Source organism: Misgurnus anguillicaudatus, chromosome 9, assembly GCF_027580225.2.
Source record: "Misgurnus anguillicaudatus chromosome 9, ASM2758022v2, whole genome shotgun sequence".
Classification (NCBI taxonomy): Eukaryota; Metazoa; Chordata; class Actinopteri; order Cypriniformes; family Cobitidae; genus Misgurnus; species Misgurnus anguillicaudatus.
Genome location: NC_073345.2, coordinates 3,775,744 through 3,799,114, shown reverse-complemented (window position 1 = coordinate 3,799,114; position 23,371 = coordinate 3,775,744). Strand labels below are relative to the sequence as shown.

Below are 23,371 nucleotides of genomic sequence, written 5' to 3'. Positions count from 1 at the left end.
TGATCTATAGCTTTTACTTAAACTAGATCTGATTCCTGTGAATACAGTCTGGGACAATCGTATATTTTAGCCACATTAGCGCTACAACGTGCTTACAAATAGAGATGTGCATTTGTCATGTTTTCATTTTAATTAATCCATAGGTCTGAAGAACGAGTACTCGATTACCTGGGGGCGGGGCAATCAAAGGGGCGGGGCATATACGTCATAGTGAAAACGAAAATATTTTTATTAAAAGCACTTAATTTTGAAGAAACTATAAAAAAAATAAACCCACATGATCATCATTTTTGTGACCGATCATCGATACCACGTTCGAGTACTTGAGCAATCGAGTACTCGTGCCCATCCCTACTTACAGACACAAAGCTTTTGGGTAAAATTAACCTGAGGGCGAGGCTTTATCAGTGTGACATCACATTAACAAGATAACCAAAATAGCATTTCTAATGAGACTGCTTTGGTTTAATGGGAATAAGAAAGGAGAGGTTGGATTATTTTCATTGTAGGGTAGTTGTGTTCATACACTGCCAACACACATTTATATCCAAACCTTACAAAAGTGGATTTTTGATAATATGTGCCTTTAAAATGTATTTGACCCTGTTCACCAGACCAAAGATGAATTAGTGTTAAATTCTTAATCATGCCAATAAAAATCCTAAACAAAATCCTGAAGTTATGAGTGCATACAGCATCTAAAATATCAATTTTAGCACTTCAGTGGCAGATTAAAAGTGTATGTAAGATGATAATTCCTGTCACATCCCCTCCATGATCTGATGTTGAATATCAATAATGGTGCTGTGGCTTATACAATGACCTGTACTGACAAATCCATTCAAATTAAACTATATTACAGTCAATACTACACAGGCTGCTAAATCCTCTAAATTCATTAACATGTGTATCAAACATTTATCTGTAGTCTTCAGTGAAGAACCTGATGCATGACATCTGTTGAGCGTGGATAGAAAGTAACTTGAACTCATGTTTATCGCTGATAACACACACACACACACAAACAGATGGTTGATGAGCTGAAAATGACATCTGAAGAGTTGTGCATATGCTAATATATCACCGTTTTCTCTTTTATGTCAGTACAGTGATAAACATTTATTACAAAGTAAGTCTTTAAAGTATTTTGGGTGTAATTTAAATGAATTTTTATGGTGCTTTTTAAAAAAGTGCATTGTTGGCTGTATGTTTTTAGCACTTGACTTGTCCTGACATACAGTAGAGTCGAGTCAGCTGAATTATAGATGAGTGAATGAAGTTCCTCTTCATTACACAGCTGTTTCAACTCATCACCTTTAACTTTCATCTAACTCAGCACTTTAACCAATTAAAGCAGAAGGGTCACACTTCACTTCTTCATAATGAACTGATGCTCTTTCAGATTACATGAGTGTATTTCAAGAGAGATCACAGCAGTCCATGAGAGATCAAAACTCCTGAAACAAAAACTACTGCTAAATAAACCCAACAACAGATGTTATGTGTCTGATGACTGCTTACTAAATCATTCAATAAATCTTCATGAAATATTCATTTCAGCTGAAATTATTTGACTATGTGATATGAAAGAAACATAATACACATGTTATAAAGGAAATGGCTGTCATTTAAACAGTTCACAGTGTCATTTCACAACAATATTTGACCACCGTGAAGAGTTATAGAGTCGAATCATTCATCATCATAACTGTTATTGATTTATTATGGGTTCAGTTCATCTGTCTCTCAATCTAAACACTGCTTTTATTTAAATCTAGTTATAGAGTATTATGATGTACCTCCAAATGTTCACATCTATAATATTTGATGTGCTATTAGACTTTAGATGAATAGTGAATGTCATTTGAGATGTTTATGAGAAAAATGAATCATGTGTCTTTGTTTAATCTGTGTGTGTTTGTGTGTCCAGCATCCCTTTGTGAGTTCAGTGAAGACCAATCGTCCTCTGAGAGAGCTGGTAGCTGAAGCTAAAGCTGAAGTGATGGAGGAGATTGAAGACAATAATGAAGACGGAGATGATGAAGTTGATCTCTCATCTGTAAGGCTTGGCTTTCTTATTCATACAGTACAGTACACAATCTCACTTCAATAAAGGGGGGTCGCACACCAGACGCGCAGCTCAGCACCGCGCTGTTCTAAAAAAATCGAACACATTGTTTTCTATGAGTATACGCACACTGGCGCCGAAAGGTGGCGCCTGTTCACGGCGACCAGCTTTGACTCAGGAAGTTGCTCAAATCCCTGTCACTCCCCCCACTCACATAGTTTAACACTAAATAACATCATATTTGTCTCAAATCATTAACGATTAACATTGGCTGCTAACGTATATTTTGCATTTTGAAGTAGACGCTGTCTGACTAAGCTCACGCTATTTAATGTGCACTTCCGGTTTAAGATAACTCTGAGTTGTCCTAGACGCGACTCGACGTGGCGCTGAGCTGCGCGACCCCCTTAAGTGCCAAAATAATACTCATATTGTAATTGTACTGGAAGTGTATCTGGTGTAGTATGAAGCTTTTACTCCACACTTCCATATTAAGTTAATGTGTGAAAGATAACGGCACATGAACATATACAGATTATATTGCAGTCCCTCCAGAAAAACGTGATTATGCGATCACATGATTCAACGCATCATCAGCCAAAGTCCGCATATTTATGCAGAGGCCGCATTTTTTTCAAATACGCCGCACTTTCGCAGCATAAATTGCAGATTTCTGTGCGCAAAATATGCGGGGCTTGCATAATTTCATAATACCCGCATATTTGTAGCAAAAATCACATATATCTTAGCAGAAAGTTGAAAAAGGTTGCATTTACTTCACACAAGCGCAGCCATGTCCCCTGTTGTCATGGGAACGTTAGGAAGTGACATCATTATGTGACGTGAACATCATTGAAAAGCTGCAAACAGTTTTGCGAGGTCCCGCAAGTTTCTGCGAGGTCCCGCAAGTTTCTGCGAGGTCCCGCAAGTTTCTGCGAGGTCCCGCAAGTTTCTGCGAGGTCCCGCAAGTTTCTGCGAGGTCCCGCAAGTTTCTGCGAGGTCCCGCAAGTTTCTGCGAGGTCCCGCAAGTTTCTGCGAGGTCCCGCAAGTTTCTGCGAGGTCCCGCAAGTTTCTGCGAGGTCCCGCAAGTTTCTGCGAGGTCCCGCAAGTTTCTGCGAGGTCCCGCAAGTTTCTGCGAGGTCCCGCAAGTTTCTGCGAGGTCCCGCAAGTTTCTGCGAGGTCCCGCAAGTTTCTGCGAGGTCCCGCAAGTTTCTGCGAGGTCCCGCAAGTTTCTGCGAGGTCCCGCAAGTTTCTGCCAGGTCCCGCAAGTTTCTGCCAGGTCCCGCAAGTTTCTGCCAGGTCCCGCAAGTTTCTTACATGTCCCGAAAGTTTCTGCAAGGTCCCGAAAGTTTCTGCCATGTCACGCAAGTTTCTGCCAGGTCACGCAAGTTTCTGCGAGGTCCCGCAAGTTTCTGCGAGGTCCCGCAAGTTTCTGCGAGGTCCCGCAAGTTTCTGCGAGGTCCCGCAAGTTTCTGCGAGGTCCCGCAAGTTTCTGCGAGGTCCCGCAAGTTTCTGCGAGGTCCCGCAAGTTTCTGCGAGGTCCCGCAAGTTTCTGCGAGGTCCCGCAAGTTTCTGCGAGGTCCCGCAAGTTTCTGCGAGGTCCCGCAAGTTTCTGCGAGGTCCCGCAAGTTTCTGCGAGGTCCCGCAAGTTTCTGCGAGGTCCCGCAAGTTTCTGCGAGGTCCCGCAAGTTTTATTGCATAAAATTGCATAAATATCCTGCATATTCCATTGCATTTTTTTAGGAAAACGTGCCGCAAGATCAAGAATTTTTGCCCGCAACAACCAGAAAAAAACTGTGATTTTCTGGAAGGACTGATATTGTAATAGACTTGCATTCTACTGTGAGCAACACTTCAAATCTTTTGTTAGGGTACGTCTGGCACCTCTATACCTACTGTAGATGTGACTCATAAAACACAATGTGGTTGTGATGTCATTTCCTGGCACATAATCTGACTGTAACAGATCATAGGTCCACACCCAGTCTGTGGTGTTTACTTGAAATAAATGGAAAAAACCTAGAATGGAGTAAAAGTCTTGACATGGCACAATGGTGCGAGTGTTTTAAAATAGCTGTGTAAGTGCTTCCTCTTCCTCAGCCATGGCAAAATAAAAGAATAGATGCACTTGCATTTGAGATAAATATAGCACAGGACCTTCAGTCGCTCCAGCTGCACAAAGACGGAGTTTAAAAAATAAAAATGGTGCAGTTTTCAGTCACTAAAGACGACTTATGTGACTTCTTCAAATGCTGACTTAAGTGAATAAACAACAACGACAACCAATCACAGCTCAGCATTATATTGACACAACAGCTTAATGTGCATTGTACTTCTGAAACTAATATATGTTTTTTATATTTAGATTATGCAACACTAAACATTTTGTTTCAACACTATGATTTATGATAGTAATGTAGTGACTAAACAAATCTGAACAGTCATACGAGTTTCTCTCTGTGTTTTAGGCCCCAGGCAAAGATCCATCTGAAACCAGTTTAGAAGGGGATCATTCACCTGACACAGCCCTCACCGAAACTGCTATAGAAGATGAGGACGAGCCCAAGACCGCTGTGTCCACAAAAACCAGCAGGAAAGAGCAAGAGGACAATCTGAGCGATAAGTTTCCTGAGGACGATCATGATAAACCCGAGAGCGAGGCGTCAGGCAAGACCTCCTGCTCCGACTCCGGCATTGAAGATGGAAAAATCACACCCACCTCTGAGGAGGAGGCCAAGAGCTCTGAGCCGGAGCTTCATTTACCTCTGAAGACAGAAGACCGTTCCTCGGAAACCACAGAGCAGCCGCTGGTGTCGTCGTTGAAAGCCGGAAAACCGGAGATAAAACCCGACAGAGAGGGAACCTCACGCTCTCCACGACACAGTGTGCTGAACCGTTCCGAATCCCAGGAGCCCAGGAATAGTGTGTCCGCAGTGAGCAACAAGTCATCATTTGCAGAGGATGTGGAGAGTTTGGTTCTGAGCCTGTCTGGAGACATGTCGGTCAACAAGGGCAACCTTTTGGTATGGGTAGGTCCGAGTTTGCATCTGTGTGTAACCAACGTTCATCAAACACATTTGTTCAGTGAGATTAATGTTCGGTGCTGCTTGTACATGTGCTTCAGTCTGATCAGATTTGAAGTAGTTTTCTGTAATTCGGGATGTAATGAGATTATACAGTCAAGTGCAGTAGTGACCACGGTTGTCTGAGATGCCTTGTTTTGGTTAAGGTATTTTATGGCAGTATCATGTGTGTCTGTCACGGAGTTAGCAATCCCAGAATGCATTGTGCTGAGCTCAGTGATAGAATGAGTTCAGGTAAGAGAAATGCTGATTTCTTGGGACACTGCGGTGCTGCAGTATCATTTTTTGATGGGTGCAGGGAAAACATTTTGTGACTTGGATGGCTTAAGTCCTTGATCATTTTCCTCACCTTCCTCAGGCAGCGTTCTGTCTTTTGGAGTGATTCAGTTTAATGATGTGTTGTGCTCTGTAGTGCTTTACAGGCAAGGACAGTACAGTTACTTAAAGAGCCAGTAAGATGCCAATTTTAAGCGTCCTATCCCTGTTTATAAGTCCCGGACAACAGGTTTTAATGCATGCAAGGTCAAAAAACACTGTAATTTTTTCAAAATTTACATTTGAAATTACCCCATTTCTTAGAGACCCCCAAACGATTCGGGTGAAGCAGTTCAATGACTCAGTCTGCCTAAACCCCACCTTTCAGTAGCCTACTCTGCTCTGATTGGTCAACTGACACACAGACCACAGATCAGTGGCACAGACCAACAATAGTGCAACATGTATTGACCTAGTGCTAACATGATTTACTGAGAAGATATTATCGACAAAAATACACATCATTCCTCATTAATCCAAGCAATAAAGATGATAGAAACTAACATTTTACACTCATTTAAGCAGTTATGTAAACTAACTGGGTCATAGCAAAACCGTAAGTAAGCATGCGTTAGCCGCTTGCTAACGTGACTCTCTGACAGTTTATTAAGAGTTTAAACACCTACATCAATACACATCATTCATCATCAGTCCAAGTTATAAAAACGATGACAGACATTAACATTTTTACACATTTAAAGGAATAGTCTACTCATTTTCAATATTAAAATATGTTATTACCTTAACTAAGAATTGTTGATACATCCCTCTATCATCTGTGTGCGTGCACATAAGCACTGGAGCGCGCTGCGACGCTTCGATAGCATTTAGCTTAGCCCCATTCATTCAATGGTACCATTTAGAGATAAAGTTAGAAGTGACCAAACACATCAACGTTTTTCCTATTTAAGACGAGTAGTTATACGAGCAAGTTTGGTGGTACAAAATAAAACGTAGCGCTTTTCTAAGCGGATTTAAAAGAGGAACTATATTGTATGGCGTAATAGCACTTATGGGAGTACTTGGACTCGGCGCAGTAACACCCTCCCTCTCCCATTATGAGAGTGAGAAGGGGAGCGGACTTTTCAGGCGAGTCGAAGTACTCCCAAAAGTGCTATTACGCCATAAAATATAATTCCTCTTTTAAATCCGCTTAGAAAAGCGCTACGTTTTATTTTGTAGGTTCACACCTACACAGCAAAGTAGGTTATTCCTTTAAGCAAGCAAGTGTAACTTAAGCTAACCGGGCCACAGTTTAACTGCAACATGCGTTGCTAGCACAGCTTACTAATAAGACATTACAGTAAACTTGACATTTTATAACACTTACAGGTTGTGGTTAGGAGACGCATGTGGCTACTGAATATCTTTCATTGCCAAACGTCTAGTAAATCCTAATGCATGCTTCCTAATGCACATGTGTAGAAGGTCTTGAGAGTGTACTGTGTACTTCTGTGTATGTGTGTTTGCTATGTCCACATTAGGTCCTCAGAGAAAAGTTATCTTGAGGCCCCTTGCAAGTTTGCAAGGTTGAGGTCCCCTGAGTTATGGGCGTTTCACACAGTATGCGACAACCGGCGAAATTGCTTTTCTAATTTAGTGGAAGTGTTTTGTGCAGCATTTGAAGAGCTGTACTGTGAAGAGCCGTGTCCGCAGAAGGGGCAAGATTTTGGGTGCACGAGCGTGGTGTATGGACCGACTCTCCATGCTGGCCTTTGTAATTGCCCCTGTTTTGACGCTCTCCGCACCCCTGCGATTGCCGCGTATCGTGTGAAATGCGCATTAGGATGCTTCCTTACGGTACATTCACAAAGGGTGAAAATGTTAATGCTTGACGGAGGGGAGGGCTTGTCTGAAGCGTGGCCAACAGCCAGTCACAGTGGCCGCAATCCATACTCCGTAATTGGCTGGCTCGCACTAGGTTATTTGCATAAGGTGATCTGATTGGCTGACGGACGCGCTGGCGCTTGAAAAGTTGAGAAATGTTCAACTTCTGCCGCGAGCAGCGGCATTGATACGACGTTGACTGATCCACAATTCAGTTCGGCAACGCATGACGTCACCCATTAAAAGTAAATGAGAAGCGTTAACGCTTTCCCCTTGTGTGAATGTACTATTACAGGTTAGCTGTCTATCTAGGCTGTATACAGCAATGCTTCTTATACAGTATAGGTCATGCAGATTTTATCCTGAGAGATGTATAGCTTCATATAATGTAGCAGTAACATGCTGTTGTTTGGGCTCTGGTTTGCTCTGTGTTTACTCGGCGTCAGCCGCACAGAACAGAGCAGCGCTTATGAAAGTCAGTGGAATATTCTGGAAAGCGGGCGTCAGTGGCGTCAGTGGAGGGCGAGTTGTTCACACAGCAGTACAGTGAAGTTTCAGTATAGAGTTCATCATCATACAGGCGGTGGAAACTGTTAAACAGAGTCAAGTCTGTCTGTAAACCCTCATCTGAACTCAACAGCTCAATGAATGAACACTGCTGATCATCTACTGTATGAATACATCACTCAATGCTTTTTAATCATAATCACAACTAAAACGATTATTAAACAACTGAAAAATAAACAGATGATATCAGTTAAGTGATTCACTGTTATTACTTACAGTAAGCCACCCCTGAACATTTCAGACACCAACTCACTGCATAATAATAATACAGGCATTGTGAGATTGTGTGCCAGTGGACGATCAGGTCCCCTCCCAAACTCCTGCCATTGGTGCTCATTGTTGTGCTTCAGTTTCAGTGCTGCAAAAAAGACACGCCTTTAATTCTTCTGTCTGTGGCTACTTTCAAAACCTTTAACTTTTTTAAAGGTCTGGATGGTAAATAACATCACCGTGTGAGGGACAGATAATTATTTAAACTTTAGTGTGGTGATGTGTTAATATTAACTAAACAAACTACAAATGAATTAGCAGGAAAACTATAAAAACACACAGCTCTGTGAAAACTAAACACATTTAACATTAACACACATAGAAACTGTTTCTAAACTAGAACCCACGGCTGTTCGTGATGTGTTGCCATCGTGGATTGTTAATGCAGAAACTGATTCATGGTCGTTTCATACACGGTACACAGCAAATAACGGAATTGGTGCGCAGCTGCCGCTTTTCTCTACGCATGCCGCAAAGAGTCACGCCCGCTTTCTGTATGTCTCCTATTGAAAATTAACTAGACACTCACCCGTTGTGACTGCCGTGTCCCGCCTTTAAATTTTTTTTTTTTTTTTTTATAATAATATTTAATAATACCAGGGTTCCCACGGGTCCTTGAAATCCTTGAAAGTTTGTGAATCTGGGGGAAAATATTCAAGGCCCTGGAAAGTTTTTGAAAATATACATACATAGATACATGTCATTGAAAGTGCTTGAATCTATTTTATGCAAGAAGTTTTCTGGGGAAAAAATCAATATTATTCCTTGTGTAGTGTCGGATAATATCATTAAATTTAGCCTTTAAATGCTTATATCTTTTGTATGCGAATGTTGATTCATACCAAAATTTTTCCATAGTTGTGTTTGACACATGAAAACGTCTCGGGTTACGTATGTAACTGTTGTTCCCTGAGAAGGGAACGAGACGCTGCGTCTCCCTTGCCATACTTTTTCAGATAGTGATATACTTCCTGACTCCCGCGTCACCCTGTCTTTAGCGTTAAGCCTCACCATTGGTTGAATTTGATATACACATTCAGACGCACTTACCCCTGGAGGCGTCCCCAAAGTGTCACCACAGTGACGCAGCGCGAGTTCCCTCGAAAGGAAACTGTAACAATGTATCTTAAAAGGTAACACGATGTAAATTTGCTCTCACTTGAAATGTGTCCCCACATTAAGTCCTTGAATTTTAGGGTATTGGACCTGGAAAGTCCTTGAAAGATCCTTGAATTTGAAGTTAACTAAGGTGTGGGAACCCTGTAATACTGTATAAATGATCATGCTGGCCAGTTTGGACACTTCTGTAGGCCGTGTTCAGCCCGCGGGGCGTGTAATTGGCACACCCGTCCTAGACTTTTACTATACATGCATTACTGTAGCCATCATATTAGCTTGTTTTACATAAAATATGTATCTATCTACACAATCATTTGTGTTGAACAAACTTAAAAACCTCACTAACTTGTTTCATCTGTCAAACTTGTCCACGAAGGTCCTATCAAAATGTCCATCTATTCCTATCAAACGATCTTTGTCTCTCTATTCAGTGTTGTCTGTCAGATTCTTTGCAACGATTGTTGGTCTGTTCATTGTTTCTACATGAGATCAACACTTTAACCCCGTTCTTGTGTTACTGTGGGGTGAAATGAGTCAGAAATTATTTTATTGAACTTTATGTGGAGGAGTGGCAAGCAGCAGGGTGAAGCCGCATTCACAGAGACAAGAAATGACAAAAACTCTTTGCTGTTGTCTTTTAGGAAGGACGTGAATGTTTACTCAGCTGGGTCAAATGTACACAGGTCTCCGTAAAAAAAAGTGTTGACATTACATGACAACATACAAACGGTGTTTCCTTGTAAAATACGATAGCCATCTGTATGTGATGTGATGAAGTGATGAGTGTTTGATCAAGACATGTTTTACATTCATTGAATATCTGCCTGATCATTTCACAATCTCTTATGACAGGATGATGTCTTACTTCTGCTATCTTACTCATGCTAACACAGATGAACTCGGAAGAAAACTTACATTTCCTTATATTATTCATTATTTGAATCTCACTAAATAAACATGTCCAGGTTATAGTTCACCTCTTTTACATAAAGAATATAAGATGACTTTAAGATGTCCTGAGGTTCAGGGAGTGTAATTCACGTTCATGTCTCTTGAGTAATCATAAACTGCTGGCACTTCCTGTTTGAAGATCACATCAATCTCACCACTTCCTTTACACATACACACAAACTCTCTCTCATTCTCTCTCTCGCTCGCTCATTTGTTCTGCTCCACCCATTTCATTATGTCTTGTTTTCTGTATGTGACTTACTGATGTTTTGTCTGTAACCCCACCCACCCCAGTTTGCAACCATGCACATCCACAGCATTATTTTGTTGCACTGATCACTGGTTTCTGTTCCCACCAGGACTCCAAGAAGACACTCAAACGTACCCGTAAGTTCTTGTTTGATGGTGTTGAGGTGAGCGTAACAACATCCAAAATCATCGGTGATGATGAGAAGAAGGATGAGGAGATGAGGTTTCTCAGGCAAGTTCACACAGTTAACCCTTCACCTCACGCTTTCATTCAGATCTTTAAGAAGAATCGGGTACGTGGACAGCTGTATAGAGCTGGGGGAGATGAGCTGCTTTTAAATATCTAATAGTGCCAACTATCATGAGTTTATTGACCTCGTGTATTGTTGTGAAACACCTCAGCTGTTGGTGTTAATAGATTACATACACATCACATCGAAACACTGTGATTATAGAAACACTTCTGCCATCTGCTGGTCTGACAGCATCTCTACATCATGTGTGTTAGATCAGAAGACACACAACAACATCTCCTGATATCTCAAACATCTGACAAAACATATCAAAGTCAGATTTCACTGCATAATCAAAGAGGAATAACAGGAATTGCATCGTGACAACAGTTAAACACATTTCACCTCCAGTTGTCATTACAGTAATGCATCTGTTGAGATTCATTTCTATTTTTTACATTGGAGATTCTTATTACAGTTAGGCATTATATATTTATATATATATATCTTAGGCTAAAGTAATAAGAATTAAACATACTTACAAGGGTGGTCCTTATAATGGGTCAATTTCTTTTTTAAATGTTCAACTCTCACCCCAAAAATTTTGAATTGTTCCTACAATATCGAGAAATCACATACTTTTGCATAAACTGTACCATTTAAAAACACACAACACACATAAAACTTGCTTCTTGGAGGGTAACTTTGTTCCAGTTATTTCAGTCTCTTCTAATTCGAGTAACCATATAGAGGACTTGCTTCGTGTTGCTTCAGCCATTGTAACGCACAACCATTTCTAGGGTTTACAAAGAATGGTGTGAAAAGGAAAAAACATTCAGTATGCGGCAGTCGTGTGGGCGAAAATGCCTTGTTGATGCTAGAGGTCAGAGGAGAATGAGCCGACTGATTCAAGCTGATAGAAGAGCAACTTTGACTGAAATAACCACTCGTTACAACCGAGGTATGCAGCAAAGCATTTGTGAAGCCACAACACGCACAACCTTGAGGTGGATGGCCTACAACAGCAGAAGACCCCACCGGGTGCCACTCAACTCCACTACAAATAGAAAAAAGAGGCTACAATTTGCACAAGCTCACCAAAATTGGACAGTTGAAGACTGGAAAAATGTTGCCTGGTCTGATGAGTCTCGATTCTGTTGAGACATTCAGATGGTAGAGTCAGAATTTGGCGTGAACAGAATAAGAACATGGATCCATCATGCCTTGTTACTACTGTGCAGGCTGGTGGTGGTGTAATGGTGTGGGGGATGTTTTCTTGGCACACTTTAGGCCCCTTAGTGTCAATTGGGCATCGTTTACATACCACGGCCTACCTGAGCATTGTTTCTGACCATGCCCATCCCTTTATGACCACCATGTACTCATCCTCTGATGGCTACTTCCAGCAGGATAATGCACCATGTCACAAAGCTCGAATCATTTCAAATTGGTTTCTTGAACATGACAATGAGGTCACTGTACTAAAATGGCCCCCACAGCCACCAGATCTCAACCCAATAGAGCATCTTTTGGATGCGGTGGAACTGGAGCTTTGTGCTTCGTGCATCCCACAAATCTCCATCAACTGCAAGATGCTATACCAGGGGTGGCGAACGTCCTGCAGTTTTTAGCTCCAACCCTGATTAAACCTCACCTGCCTGAAGGTTTCTAGGAAATCTTTAGACCTTGATTACCTTTTCAGGTGTGTTTGATTAGAGCTGGAGCTAAACTCTGCTTTCAGCACCTTGTTGAATCAATGCCACGTAGAATTAAGGCAGTTCTGAAGGTGAAAGGGGGTCAAACACAGTATTAGTATGGTGTTCCTAATAATCCTTTAGGTGAGTGTACATGCTAGCACAAAGTTTCACATAATACTCGAATGTGTTAAACTTCAAAGGTGTTGAGCAACCTCTAAATATTAATTAATAATGAAAAAAATGCCCAATTTATTTATTCAAACATATTGGTGGGGTGAGAGCAACTTTTAAAAGTTGAAAAATAAGGACCACCCTACTGCTAACAGTGCAATTATTCGTAATGTGCTGAAGTGAGATATCTTTTCAGAGGGGTGAAGTATTGTGGTTGACTGTGTGTGCGGGTGTGTTTGAATGAATGAATGTTGGGTTGGGTGTATACTGAGGTTTCAGTGGCCGGCTGTGACTTCTGCATTCTCTTCATTCTTGGGTTGGTGGGACTCATTCACATGTGTTATTCAAACATCTGAAACAACTCAAACACATCATCTCTTATCTGCTTTAGTATTAGTCGGGGTATTCTCACAAAAAATTGGTTCTAAAAATGTCAAGCATGAAAATGTAAAAATTGCTAAAATGTACTTTTTTCCCACCAGACATTAGAAACAAAGTCTGGAGTATATGGGAACATTAATTTAAAAACCTTTACTTATCATTAAACACATTTTGTAACATAATTTCGAAAATAAGTCCTAAAAAATCTCATTACTGCAACACTCAGAAAACATCAACACTGTTAAAAAAGTTTATATATTTTCACATTTTTAAAAATGGATTATTAATAGTCATGCACAGTAAATTGAAATTCTGAAATGATATTTATTTTTAATTTAACTTTTTTTATTTTGTTTGCTCATTTACCACAACTGCTATTAAATGGTTGCGGTATACTGTATGAGAATGGTGTTGCGGAGGATGAGGTACCCCAGTATGTTTTGCTAAAAATAGAGAAGCCATGTAGGCTTTGCTAATTTTTTATTCAGTGCATATAATAAGACTTTAATAAAGAACATTTTCATAAAAAATTTAAAACAAATAATTTTCAAAATGTAGAAAACTACCTGTTTTGGTAATGATAATCAAAATGTTGTGTGAGCATTCTGACAAGAGAATATTTCAAGTTTAACTGGAAAGATATAAAGAGATGATCTTACCTGGTAGACATCTTGAAGTAACTGGTCCATGTGCTTGGTCACTCAAAATCAAACTTTAATAAAATTCTGTATGTGTGCTTAAACTGTTTTCAAAAAGTGTTGCGGAGGATGAGAACATCAGGCATGGACACATCATTTTCTTAATTTTTCTTCTTCATTATTGTAATACATGAATATTCAGTAAATTATTTTTCTGTTATCTAGAGTAGTCTAGCAAAACATCCATTTATTTATTTTTTTCTAAATATGTTTGTGTTAATTTGTTTAAATGACAAAACGCATGTTCAAACACAGCCGGACGCATTGCGGTAATGAGAATTACAGCGGAAAATGAGATAAAATTGACAAATTATTAATTCTTATGTTGAAATCACACATTGTTCAAGGTAGAACACAGTATTGTGTTAATTCTGATGCTTTTTAATGTTACTATATTACACAGTGCCGTGGTGTTTCAATGGTTTTGTGAGAATCACCCAGTCAGTAACTTTGAGCCGTTACCCTCCAGTAACATTTTTTTGTGTTGGTTTTTTGACTGGTGGACAATAAATTAAATGGCAGAACAATCCCATAGACGCACCTACACTTCTCATGTGTGACGCTGTCTGTGTAATTAAGACTCAACTCTCATTATTTAATGATGACAGCATCAAAGTTATTGATTTTAATCTCTGTCATGACGTAGGATGAGTTTATGTAGAAAACCGTAAATCACGAATGACTTTAGAGGGTATTTTTATAGGCAGGGTCAGCCAGTAAACCACACCATTCATACTGGAGCATTATAAACAAAGGCATGATGTATTTCTGAACATGTAAGCACACGCAGACGTGTAGAGTAAGAGTGTTGATGTCTGCGCAGGCGCCAGGAGCTGCGTGAGCTGCGTCTGCTTCAGAAGGAACAACAGCGTTCTCAAGCTCTGCTTAACTTTAAACTGAAGGAACAGAGAGATCAGATGCAGCGCAGATTCGATCAGGAGATGAATGTAAGTAGAAGAAACCTTCAGCACTTAAATATCATGAAAACATTCTGCTGTCCTCTGTTGCTTCCTGTTTTAATAAATGGTCGGAGATTTATTTCAAATTTAAACCAACTTCAATTTGAGGGGAAATCTGTTTAAGTGTAAAGTCATAGCATTTCTAAGTCTGCACATTTACCCAGTGGGGATTAATAAAGTGCCTATCTATCTGTCTATCGTTTATTTGTTACGTTTATTTAGTCAAATTTAAAGTGTGCACTAGAATAGATGATCGTAAAGCTCATAGACATAAAGTTTAACAACACAATGTAACTCCATCACAAGGTTAGGTGCAGTAAAATTAAGTGTGGCACATCCAGACCTAAAAACGCATGACGGTGTTAATAAATAAGTGCTGATGGATTGGTTTGTTTTCTGTTACAGGCCAAGAAGAAGTATTATGATACAGAGCTGGAGTCCCTGGAGAAACAACAGAAACAAACCATTGAGAGGATGGAGATGGATCACACCATACGAGTACGTGATGAAGGCAAACGCATTCGACTCGAACAGGAACGAGCTTACGCCAAATTCCAGGATCAGATGAAACATAAGAAGAAAGAGGTGAAATAAACCACACAAACCTAACAGTTTCTGACTGTAATCTCTCGAAAACATACCAGAATAAAATCTCTATTTAATATTAAAGATACAGCGATGAAACTTTCTTACTTTCATTTACATTCATTTGAGACGCAATCTTACAGTACAGATGAAGTTTAAAGGGGACATATCATGAAAATCTGACTTTTTCCATGTTTAAGTGCTACAATTGGGTACCCAGTGCTTCTTTTTCACATTTTTTATGTTGATAGATCAACCCAGCAACTTAATTTTGGTAAACCATTCTCTCCAAGCATGTGAAAAATTGTCATTGAAATTTGGCTCCCCTTGTGATGTCAGAAGGGGATCTTCTTATAATAATACCGCCCCTTAATCTGCACTATTCAACCACGGCACTGCCATTTAGGGCAGAGATGAGTTCATTTGCATTTTAATGGACACACCCAAAACAACATGTTTTAACATGTAACATGTACAAATATATGGTATTTTGAGCTAAAACTTCACATACGTACTCTGGGGACACCAAAGATTTATTTGAGATTTTAAAAAAGTCTTGTGAAATGACGCCTTTAGTAAATCTAATGAAATTTTGTTTTTTTAAACATTTGTAATGAATGCTTAGATTATTTTTTTATCAACGTTTTATTATTATTTATTTGTGACAGTCACGTTGTTTTAATAATTTTTTTTGACTCAAGTATTTAAATTGTGTACAGTATTTGGAAGTTTGTTAAAAATGAAATAAATATTTGTGCTTCTCAGGTCAAACAAGAGATCGAGAAACTGCCCAGGAGTCAGAGAAAAGACAGCAAGAAGATCAAAATGAACAACTATCAACAGATGAAAGAAACTGAGGTGTGTGTGTGTGTTTGTATAAATCATGTTGATAAAGTGTGGATGTGTATTTCCTCTGAATCCTGACTCATCTGTCACACAGGAAGAGAAATTCCTGTCGGATCAGCGGGACTATCTGGACTCGACTCTTAAGAGGATCATTGCTGAAAATAAGCAGGAGATCTTACAGACCGAACGCTCGTGTCTCAATAAGAAACAGAATCTGATAAGAGGTACAGATGAACACTTGATGTTTATGTTGTGAAAGAGTTATCAGGAGGTTTACTACAGCTTTACATGACAAATAAAATCACACTACAGTAACCTAGAAATGAAGTCAACTACTGTGAAATGTATTAACATTGAGACATTGAGTTTGTTGTCTGATTTTAGTCAGATTTCTTTATTTCAACACCGTTTCAGTTGGAGTAGGTGATCAACAGCATCAAACATTGCTAAATACATAAACAGCTCAGTTATATAACATTTCTGTTGCTCATGAAGTTTTATTTCTATACCCGTCAACTATTGAAAAAAGAGAGGTTTTTGCATGAGCTGTATTGTGAATCTTGAATGTTTTGTGTATCTGCCAGAACGAGAAGGAACCATCTGGGATCTTGAAGAGAAGAACCTTCATGAGCGACACCAACTTCTCAAACAACAACTGAAAGATCAATACTTCTTACAGAGACATCAACTCCTAAAGAAACACGAGAAGGTCAGAAGAATCCTTCATCTCTCTTCTTCATATTAAACACATCAGGCTTATATTGTCACACAGTCACGTTATGCGGGATGAGTTTATGTAGAAAACAGTCAATCATTAATAAATGACTTCGGTTAGCTGGGTTTTCACGCTCACATATGGAAAAAGTGTTTGGTCACAATTGTTTGTGTTGATGACCCTTCATTATAAAATAGTCATCATTTCTGACCTCAAAATTAGACCTCAGTCAATTAAATGAATCCTGGTTTAATTTCAAATTATATCAACATTAAGTGCACCACACACCTATAAAACTGAAACAGTGACGACTTTAAGGTTGTAGACAGAGCATTACGGTTACATTTTATGATAAGGGTCCATGAATCATAATGAACTAAGACATTAGAAACCTTTTTTTCTGTTGATACTTTTGAAAAAGTTTTTATTTAAGTTAATACAAACATATTTCTATGAGTTGTAGTTGACAGGAATTTTAAGCATCTTTTCTAGTCTTACGTTATTATTGCCATGAATATAGCCTTACGTTTAAAAGAAAAGACCGGAAAAAAGAACTAAGCACTGCAAAAATGACTTTCTTACCTAGTATTTTTGTCTTGTTTTCAGTAAAAATATCAAAAATATCTTAAATTAAGATGAATTTTTTTGATGAGAAAATATACCTAAATGATTATTTTGACAAAAATATCAAATTTAAGTACTTAAAACAAACAAAAATATCTGCAAATGGAGTAAATTTTTTTCTTGAATTAAATGTTTAAGAAAAAAGAAAACTTACTTCAAGATTATTTTTCTTACCCAATTGACAGATTTATTCGCTTGTTTTAAGACAAAAATATAACATAATTTTTTTCTTGGGTCATTTTGCTCATCAAGAAAATGCATCTTTTTTTTTTTAGAAATTTCTACTTCAAACAAAACTACTAAGAAAGTCATTTTTTGCAGTGTAATGTTGAGTTAAGGCATGTACTAATTATAAACTAATGAAGAGTAATCTTTAACTATATATTAACTTAATATATTAACTATGAATCATGAGTGATGTTGTAGTTGTGTAAAGATGACTCTTCAATTGTTTATGATTCGTACATGCCTTAACTCTGTATTATTTCATATTTAAAGAGATAGTTCACCCAAAAATGAAAATTCTGTCATCATTTACTCATCCTCATGTTGTTCTAAACCTGTATGAATTTTTTTTCCTATTGAACACAAAAGAAGATATTTTGATAAATGATGGTAAGCACACAGATGATTGTAACCATTGACTTTTATAGTAGGAAAACAAATATTCTGGAAGTATTGTGAAAAAATGATGAGGAAGATATTTTGATAAACGATGGTAAGCACTAGGGATGTAACGCTATCAAAAATTCATGGTATGGTGATATTTCGGTATGGTACCCGCGGTACAAAGTTTACAGTAGTGTAGTGTTTACAATTTTCATAAAAAGTAAAACAAATATTAGACCATGTAATAAAATAAAAAATGTTTCCTTTTAGTTTGTCAACTTTAAACAACTCACAGTCAGTCAGGTTTTAAGAATTGAGTGACTTTCTCGTTTCTTGTCACAGGAAATATTTTTCCACATCAAATTTAAAATTTGCGTTTCTTTTCCTTCATCACTAGCCGCATCCGTCATTGCCGCTCTAGTTGTAGACAGGCATACGAGTGGCATGCATGGGATTATGGGAATTGTAGTTCCCATGTCCTTCCGCTCACTGCACTTGGCCAAAAAAACTACACTTGTTGCCCAGAAGACCCAACGTTTTATCTAATCATGTGACCACGAAAAATTTGATACCGGAATACCGCGAAATTTATAATACAGTTACATCCCTAGTAAGCACAAAGTTGACGGTACCCATTGAATTCCATATTTGTTTTTCCTACTATGGAACTCAATGGTTACAATCAGCTGTGTGTTTACCATCATTTCTCAAAATATCTTCTTCTGTGTTCATCAGAAAAAAGAATTTCATACAGATTTACAACAACATGTGGATGAGTAAATGATGACAGAACTTACATTTTTGGGTGAACTATCCCTTTAAATGAGAATTAATTTAGCTTTATGGACCCTTATTATAAAGTTTTAGAAGAAAATAGTTAGCCGGGAGGGTCGGTTCTTCTGTGACTCCCTACAGCTGCTCCCTGTGACTTTTGGTTAAAATGGTGGCTTATAATAGCGATTATTCATTTAATATTTGTTTAAAACTGTTGGGTCTGATTTTGTGTTTGTTATACAGGAGCAGGAACAGATGCACTGCTATAACCAGCGTATGATTGAGATTCTGAAGGCCAGACAGCAGCAGGAGAAGAACCGAATGCCCAAGATCCAGCGCAGTGAAGCCAAAACACGCATGGCCATGTTCAAGAAGAGCCTGAGGATCAACTCCAGTGGAAGTTCAGCTGAGGACCGTGAGAAGATCAAGCAGGTAAAGTCTCTGCTTATCTCTAGACGCTCAGTGTGTGTGTGTGTGTGTGTGTGTGTGTGTGTGTGTGTGTGTGTGAATGTCCTTCATCTCAATACATCTGTCCGTTCATTCAGTTCTCCAGACAGGAGGAGAAGCGGCAGAAGGCGGAGCGACTTCACCAGCAGCAGAAGCACGAGAATCAGATGAGGGAGATGATTGGCCAGTGTGATGGAAACCTCAGAGAACTGCAGCAGCTGCAGGTGAGAGGGGGCGTGTCCTGCAGGTTAAATTGGGGCGGGGCTATGGGAGGAGATGTTCTGATGTTTTTGAATCTGCTTTGCAGAATGAGAAGTGTCACCTGCTGATCGAGAACGAGACGCAGCGTCTGAAGTCTCTGGATGAGCAGCACAACCAGCAGCTAAAGGACTGGAGAGAACAACTCAAGCCCAGAAAGATGGTCAGCGTTATCCCCATCACATCATCTTAAATGCACACAATTCAGTTCATGATAAAGAGAAATAAACACGTGTGTGTTTGTATAATTTAAACTAGTTTGGTAGATATTTATAGAGTAGGGTGACCAATACATGATATAATTTAATGACCACTAATAAGAAGTAAAAGATTGGAAACTACCTGGGTGATTCTCACGAAAACTTGGTTTTAAAAATGTCAAGCATGAAAATGTAAAAATTGCTTAAATTTACTTTTTTTCCCACCAGACATTGAAAAACAAAGTCTGGAGTAAATGGGAACATTAATTTAAAAACTTTTACTTATCATTTAACACTTTTTGTAAAATAATTTAAAAAATGAGTCCTAAAAAATCTAATTACCGCAACAGTCAGAAAACATCAACACTGACATGTTTTCAAAATGACATGACAAACCTGAAAGAACATAATTTGGAGATTCTGCACATGCATTTAAAATCAAAGTATTATGCTTCTATTAATTAAATTAACATTTAATAAGAATCTGTTGCGGGAATGATAATCAAAATGTCGTGTAAGCATTCTGACAAGACAATATTTCAAATTATTACACGGCTCTCTGGAATGCTTGATTCTGATTGGTCAGTTGAGACATTTGCAGGTTCGTTCTTTTCAAATAATAACCGCTCCAAAATAATAACGCATAGCCGGTGCTACTTGCACGAGTAAAATCGCTCCGCGCCAATAAAGATCAATAAAGATTACTGTCTGTTTGGCGCCATCTTGTGACAAACACTCGACAACCACGACAAGACACAGACAGCTTACTGAGACTGAACTTGACAAAATAGAGCATGACAGCTACGAAGCATCACACAAAAAAATACAGAATGGGCATTAAAACTTCTCAAAGACTGGCTAAAAGAGAAAAAATGGAGACAGACAAGTATGAAGCAGAGGATCTTAATAAGGTATTACGATCATTTTATGCATCTGTGCAAAGTTTCGCGGAAGGATAAAAATGTTAATTTAAAACAAATATGCCAATAAAACGTTTCAAATTCATATTCATGTCCAGTTTTTTTTCTTATGTGGCAAGTAGCCGTGTAATAAGCGGGATAATGTAGAGGCAGCCGGTAGTTATTGGGAAATAAGCCCCTTCAGTGTGATACAAGACCCTCCGCTTCGCGTCGGGTCCTGATCACACTGTCGGGGCTTATTTCCCAATAACTACCGGCTGCCTCTACATTATCCCTTACTTAACTGTAAAAGAATGATCTTACCTGGTAGCCATCTTGAAGTAACTGGTCCATGTGCTTGGTCACTCAAAATCAAACTTTATTAAAATTCTGTATGTGTGCTTAAACTGTTCTCAAAAAGTGTTGCGGAGGATGAGAACATCAGGCATGGACACATAATTTTCCTAATTTTTCTTCATTGTTATTATACATGAATATTCAGTAAATATTTTTTCTGTCATCTAAAGTAGTCTAGCAAAACATCCATTTATTTTTTTTCTTAATATTTTTGTGTTAATTTGATTAAATTACAACATAACGCATGTTCAAACACAGCCGGACACATTGCGGTAATGAGAATTTCAGCAGAAAATGAGATAAAATTTCCAATTATAAATTCTTATGTTGAAATCACACATTGTGCAAGGTAGAACACAGTATTGTGTTAATTCTGATGCTTTTTAATGTTACTATATTACACATTTTAAAGCTAAAATCATTAGTGCCGTGGTGTTTCAATGGTTTCGTGAGAATCACCCGCCTACATTAAAAATGTGATTTTATATATAGAAAAGACTGAGGGAAGTGATTAGCTTGTTTCACACCCCACAAACATGATTTTTATTAGTATGATGTGTTGTATCTTTCACAGGTTTTGGAGGATGAACTGAACCAGAGGAAAAAAGATCAGGAGCATTTCTTTAGGATAAGTGAGGAATCAGAGTTTCAGAACGTCGGCTCACCCACCAAACACACCAAGTTTCTTCCATATTCGGATTCCTCCAACACATGAGCTACTGGAGAAACCGCCCACTCTCTGAGATACCAAAGTGTTTGATTTCTGTTCAAGAGAGTGAAATTTGAATCCCACAGTCTGTGAATGTCCAGGAATCAGTGTAAGCACTTTTAAGCACAAGTTAAGAGAATTACCAAACAAAAGCTGACAGCAGTTTAAAGATCCAAAAAATAAGTAATATAAAGAAAGTACTTACAAATCTATTTTATTATGTTTATATATATTGACCAGCTAGACTAACACAGCCCAATTTAACCTAAAAATCCCATTCTGAAACGCATACTGTATGTGGTTACATAATCCTTCATTTCTGTTTGGTAAATATTCAAAATTGTAATATTTAGCTCATTGTAAAGTGCTACAGATGTAGTAAAAGTAATGAGCTTTTGTGTAACTCGATACTGGACAGAAAATCCCAAAGCTACTGTTCTTCACATTTATCTTTTAGTCGGATGTCTTTTGCCAAAGCTATTTTACAAACAATATTGGTATATATTTTTACGTCATCGTTTTATATGTAAGTTGCAAAATGAAGTATATCACTTTACTTTTCTAAGACGTTATATCGCCAGTGTCAGCATTGTAGAAACGCTGAAAAAAAGGATTTTATATTTTTACTGCTATGTTTTCTCTATGCTAAACTGAACTACAGCAGTGTTGGTTTTAAGTTATTTTACATTTAGTTTTCATCAGAGTTTGTCATTTTAGACGGCAACTAAACTTGCCACTTTTATTTGTAATGTTCACCAAAATGTGAGTTTTACCGCAAAAACTGTGGTGCATTTACTGTAAAGACAGCACACTGGATGAGATGGTAAAGTCATCTGTACACGCCAAAGACTCTCCGAGCGAACCGAGACGTTTGTCAAATGAGCATGTTTTCTTATTTTGTTCTTGATTATTTTGTATGTTGGTGTTCAAAGCACTGTCACCTAACCAGAGTGCAATATGTTGTGTTTCTTCTTGAAATGTGTTCAGATTTTACCTATGTGTTATTTTATAAACGTTATCTTCACACACAAAGCATGTCTGAGTTGGGTACGAGAAGAAGACCAGTTTTTTCATCTATAGACATTTTGTTTTCACTTCAGTTTCTTGTTAGTTTGTGTAACCAAAGGTTTGCGTGGATGTTTGTCTGTGTTCAGAAACAGTTGTCTTACAAGAGTATATCTAATAAATGACATGTTTATTAATCCTCTTGAGATGCATTGTGTTTGAATCGGTGTCAGTGAATTGTTTTGTGGCTGAAAGCATCTGTTCTACATTTGTTAATTCTTCAGTATGGGATCCCATGACACAACTACAATACATTTAGGAAGTATTCAGACCCTCTTTCCTTTATTTAATTTTGTTATGTTGCAGTTCGATACTACAATTATTAATATTCATGGTCTTCTCAATAATCTACACTCAGAACCCAATAATGACTGGGAGAAAGAATTTTAAAAATGTCTGTAAATTGGTAAAAACAAAGAAAACTGAAATATCATATTAGCATGCAAAGACACACGGCTCTCTATAAAAGACCTCACAGCTGACAATGCATATCAGAGCCAAAACCCAAGCCATGAGGTCAAAGGAACTGCCTACAGTGCTCAGAGATGGAGGATTTCCAGATCTGCTGTGGTGGCGTCAGTCAGGTGATAGCAAAGGAGACGACGAGAGTTTGTTAAAGAAACAAACAGATCTGCTTGTGCTTGACCGAAGTATTCCACCATCAGTCGGTCTAATTGATTAAGGAGTTTTCACTC

General features: G+C 38.4%; 1 protein-coding gene across 2 annotated transcripts in view; it reads left to right on the top strand.

The window, feature by feature from the left end:
• Window positions 1–22,813, top strand: part of stk10 (serine/threonine kinase 10) — a 45,646-nt gene extending 22,833 nt beyond the window's left edge. Inside the window, exons 8-19 of one of the 2 annotated variants that reach the window (XM_073871040.1) lie at window positions 1,931–2,059; window positions 4,537–5,097; window positions 10,560–10,681; window positions 14,453–14,576; window positions 14,994–15,173; window positions 15,939–16,031; window positions 16,114–16,243; window positions 16,604–16,728; window positions 18,985–19,173; window positions 19,287–19,412; window positions 19,496–19,609; window positions 21,477–22,813. In XM_073871040.1, the coding sequence (XP_073727141.1) occupies window positions 1,931–2,059; window positions 4,537–5,097; window positions 10,560–10,681; window positions 14,453–14,576; window positions 14,994–15,173; window positions 15,939–16,031; window positions 16,114–16,243; window positions 16,604–16,728; window positions 18,985–19,173; window positions 19,287–19,412; window positions 19,496–19,609; window positions 21,477–21,617 (2,034 nt within the window). In that variant the 3' untranslated portion in view covers window positions 21,618–22,813. The remainder of the gene's footprint in view (window positions 1–1,930; window positions 2,060–4,536; window positions 5,098–10,559; window positions 10,682–14,452; window positions 14,577–14,993; window positions 15,174–15,938; window positions 16,032–16,113; window positions 16,244–16,603; window positions 16,729–18,984; window positions 19,174–19,286; window positions 19,413–19,495; window positions 19,610–21,476) is intronic. The other variant, XM_073871041.1, reaches the window with a different exon arrangement.
• Window positions 22,814–23,371: the final 558 nt, after the last annotated feature.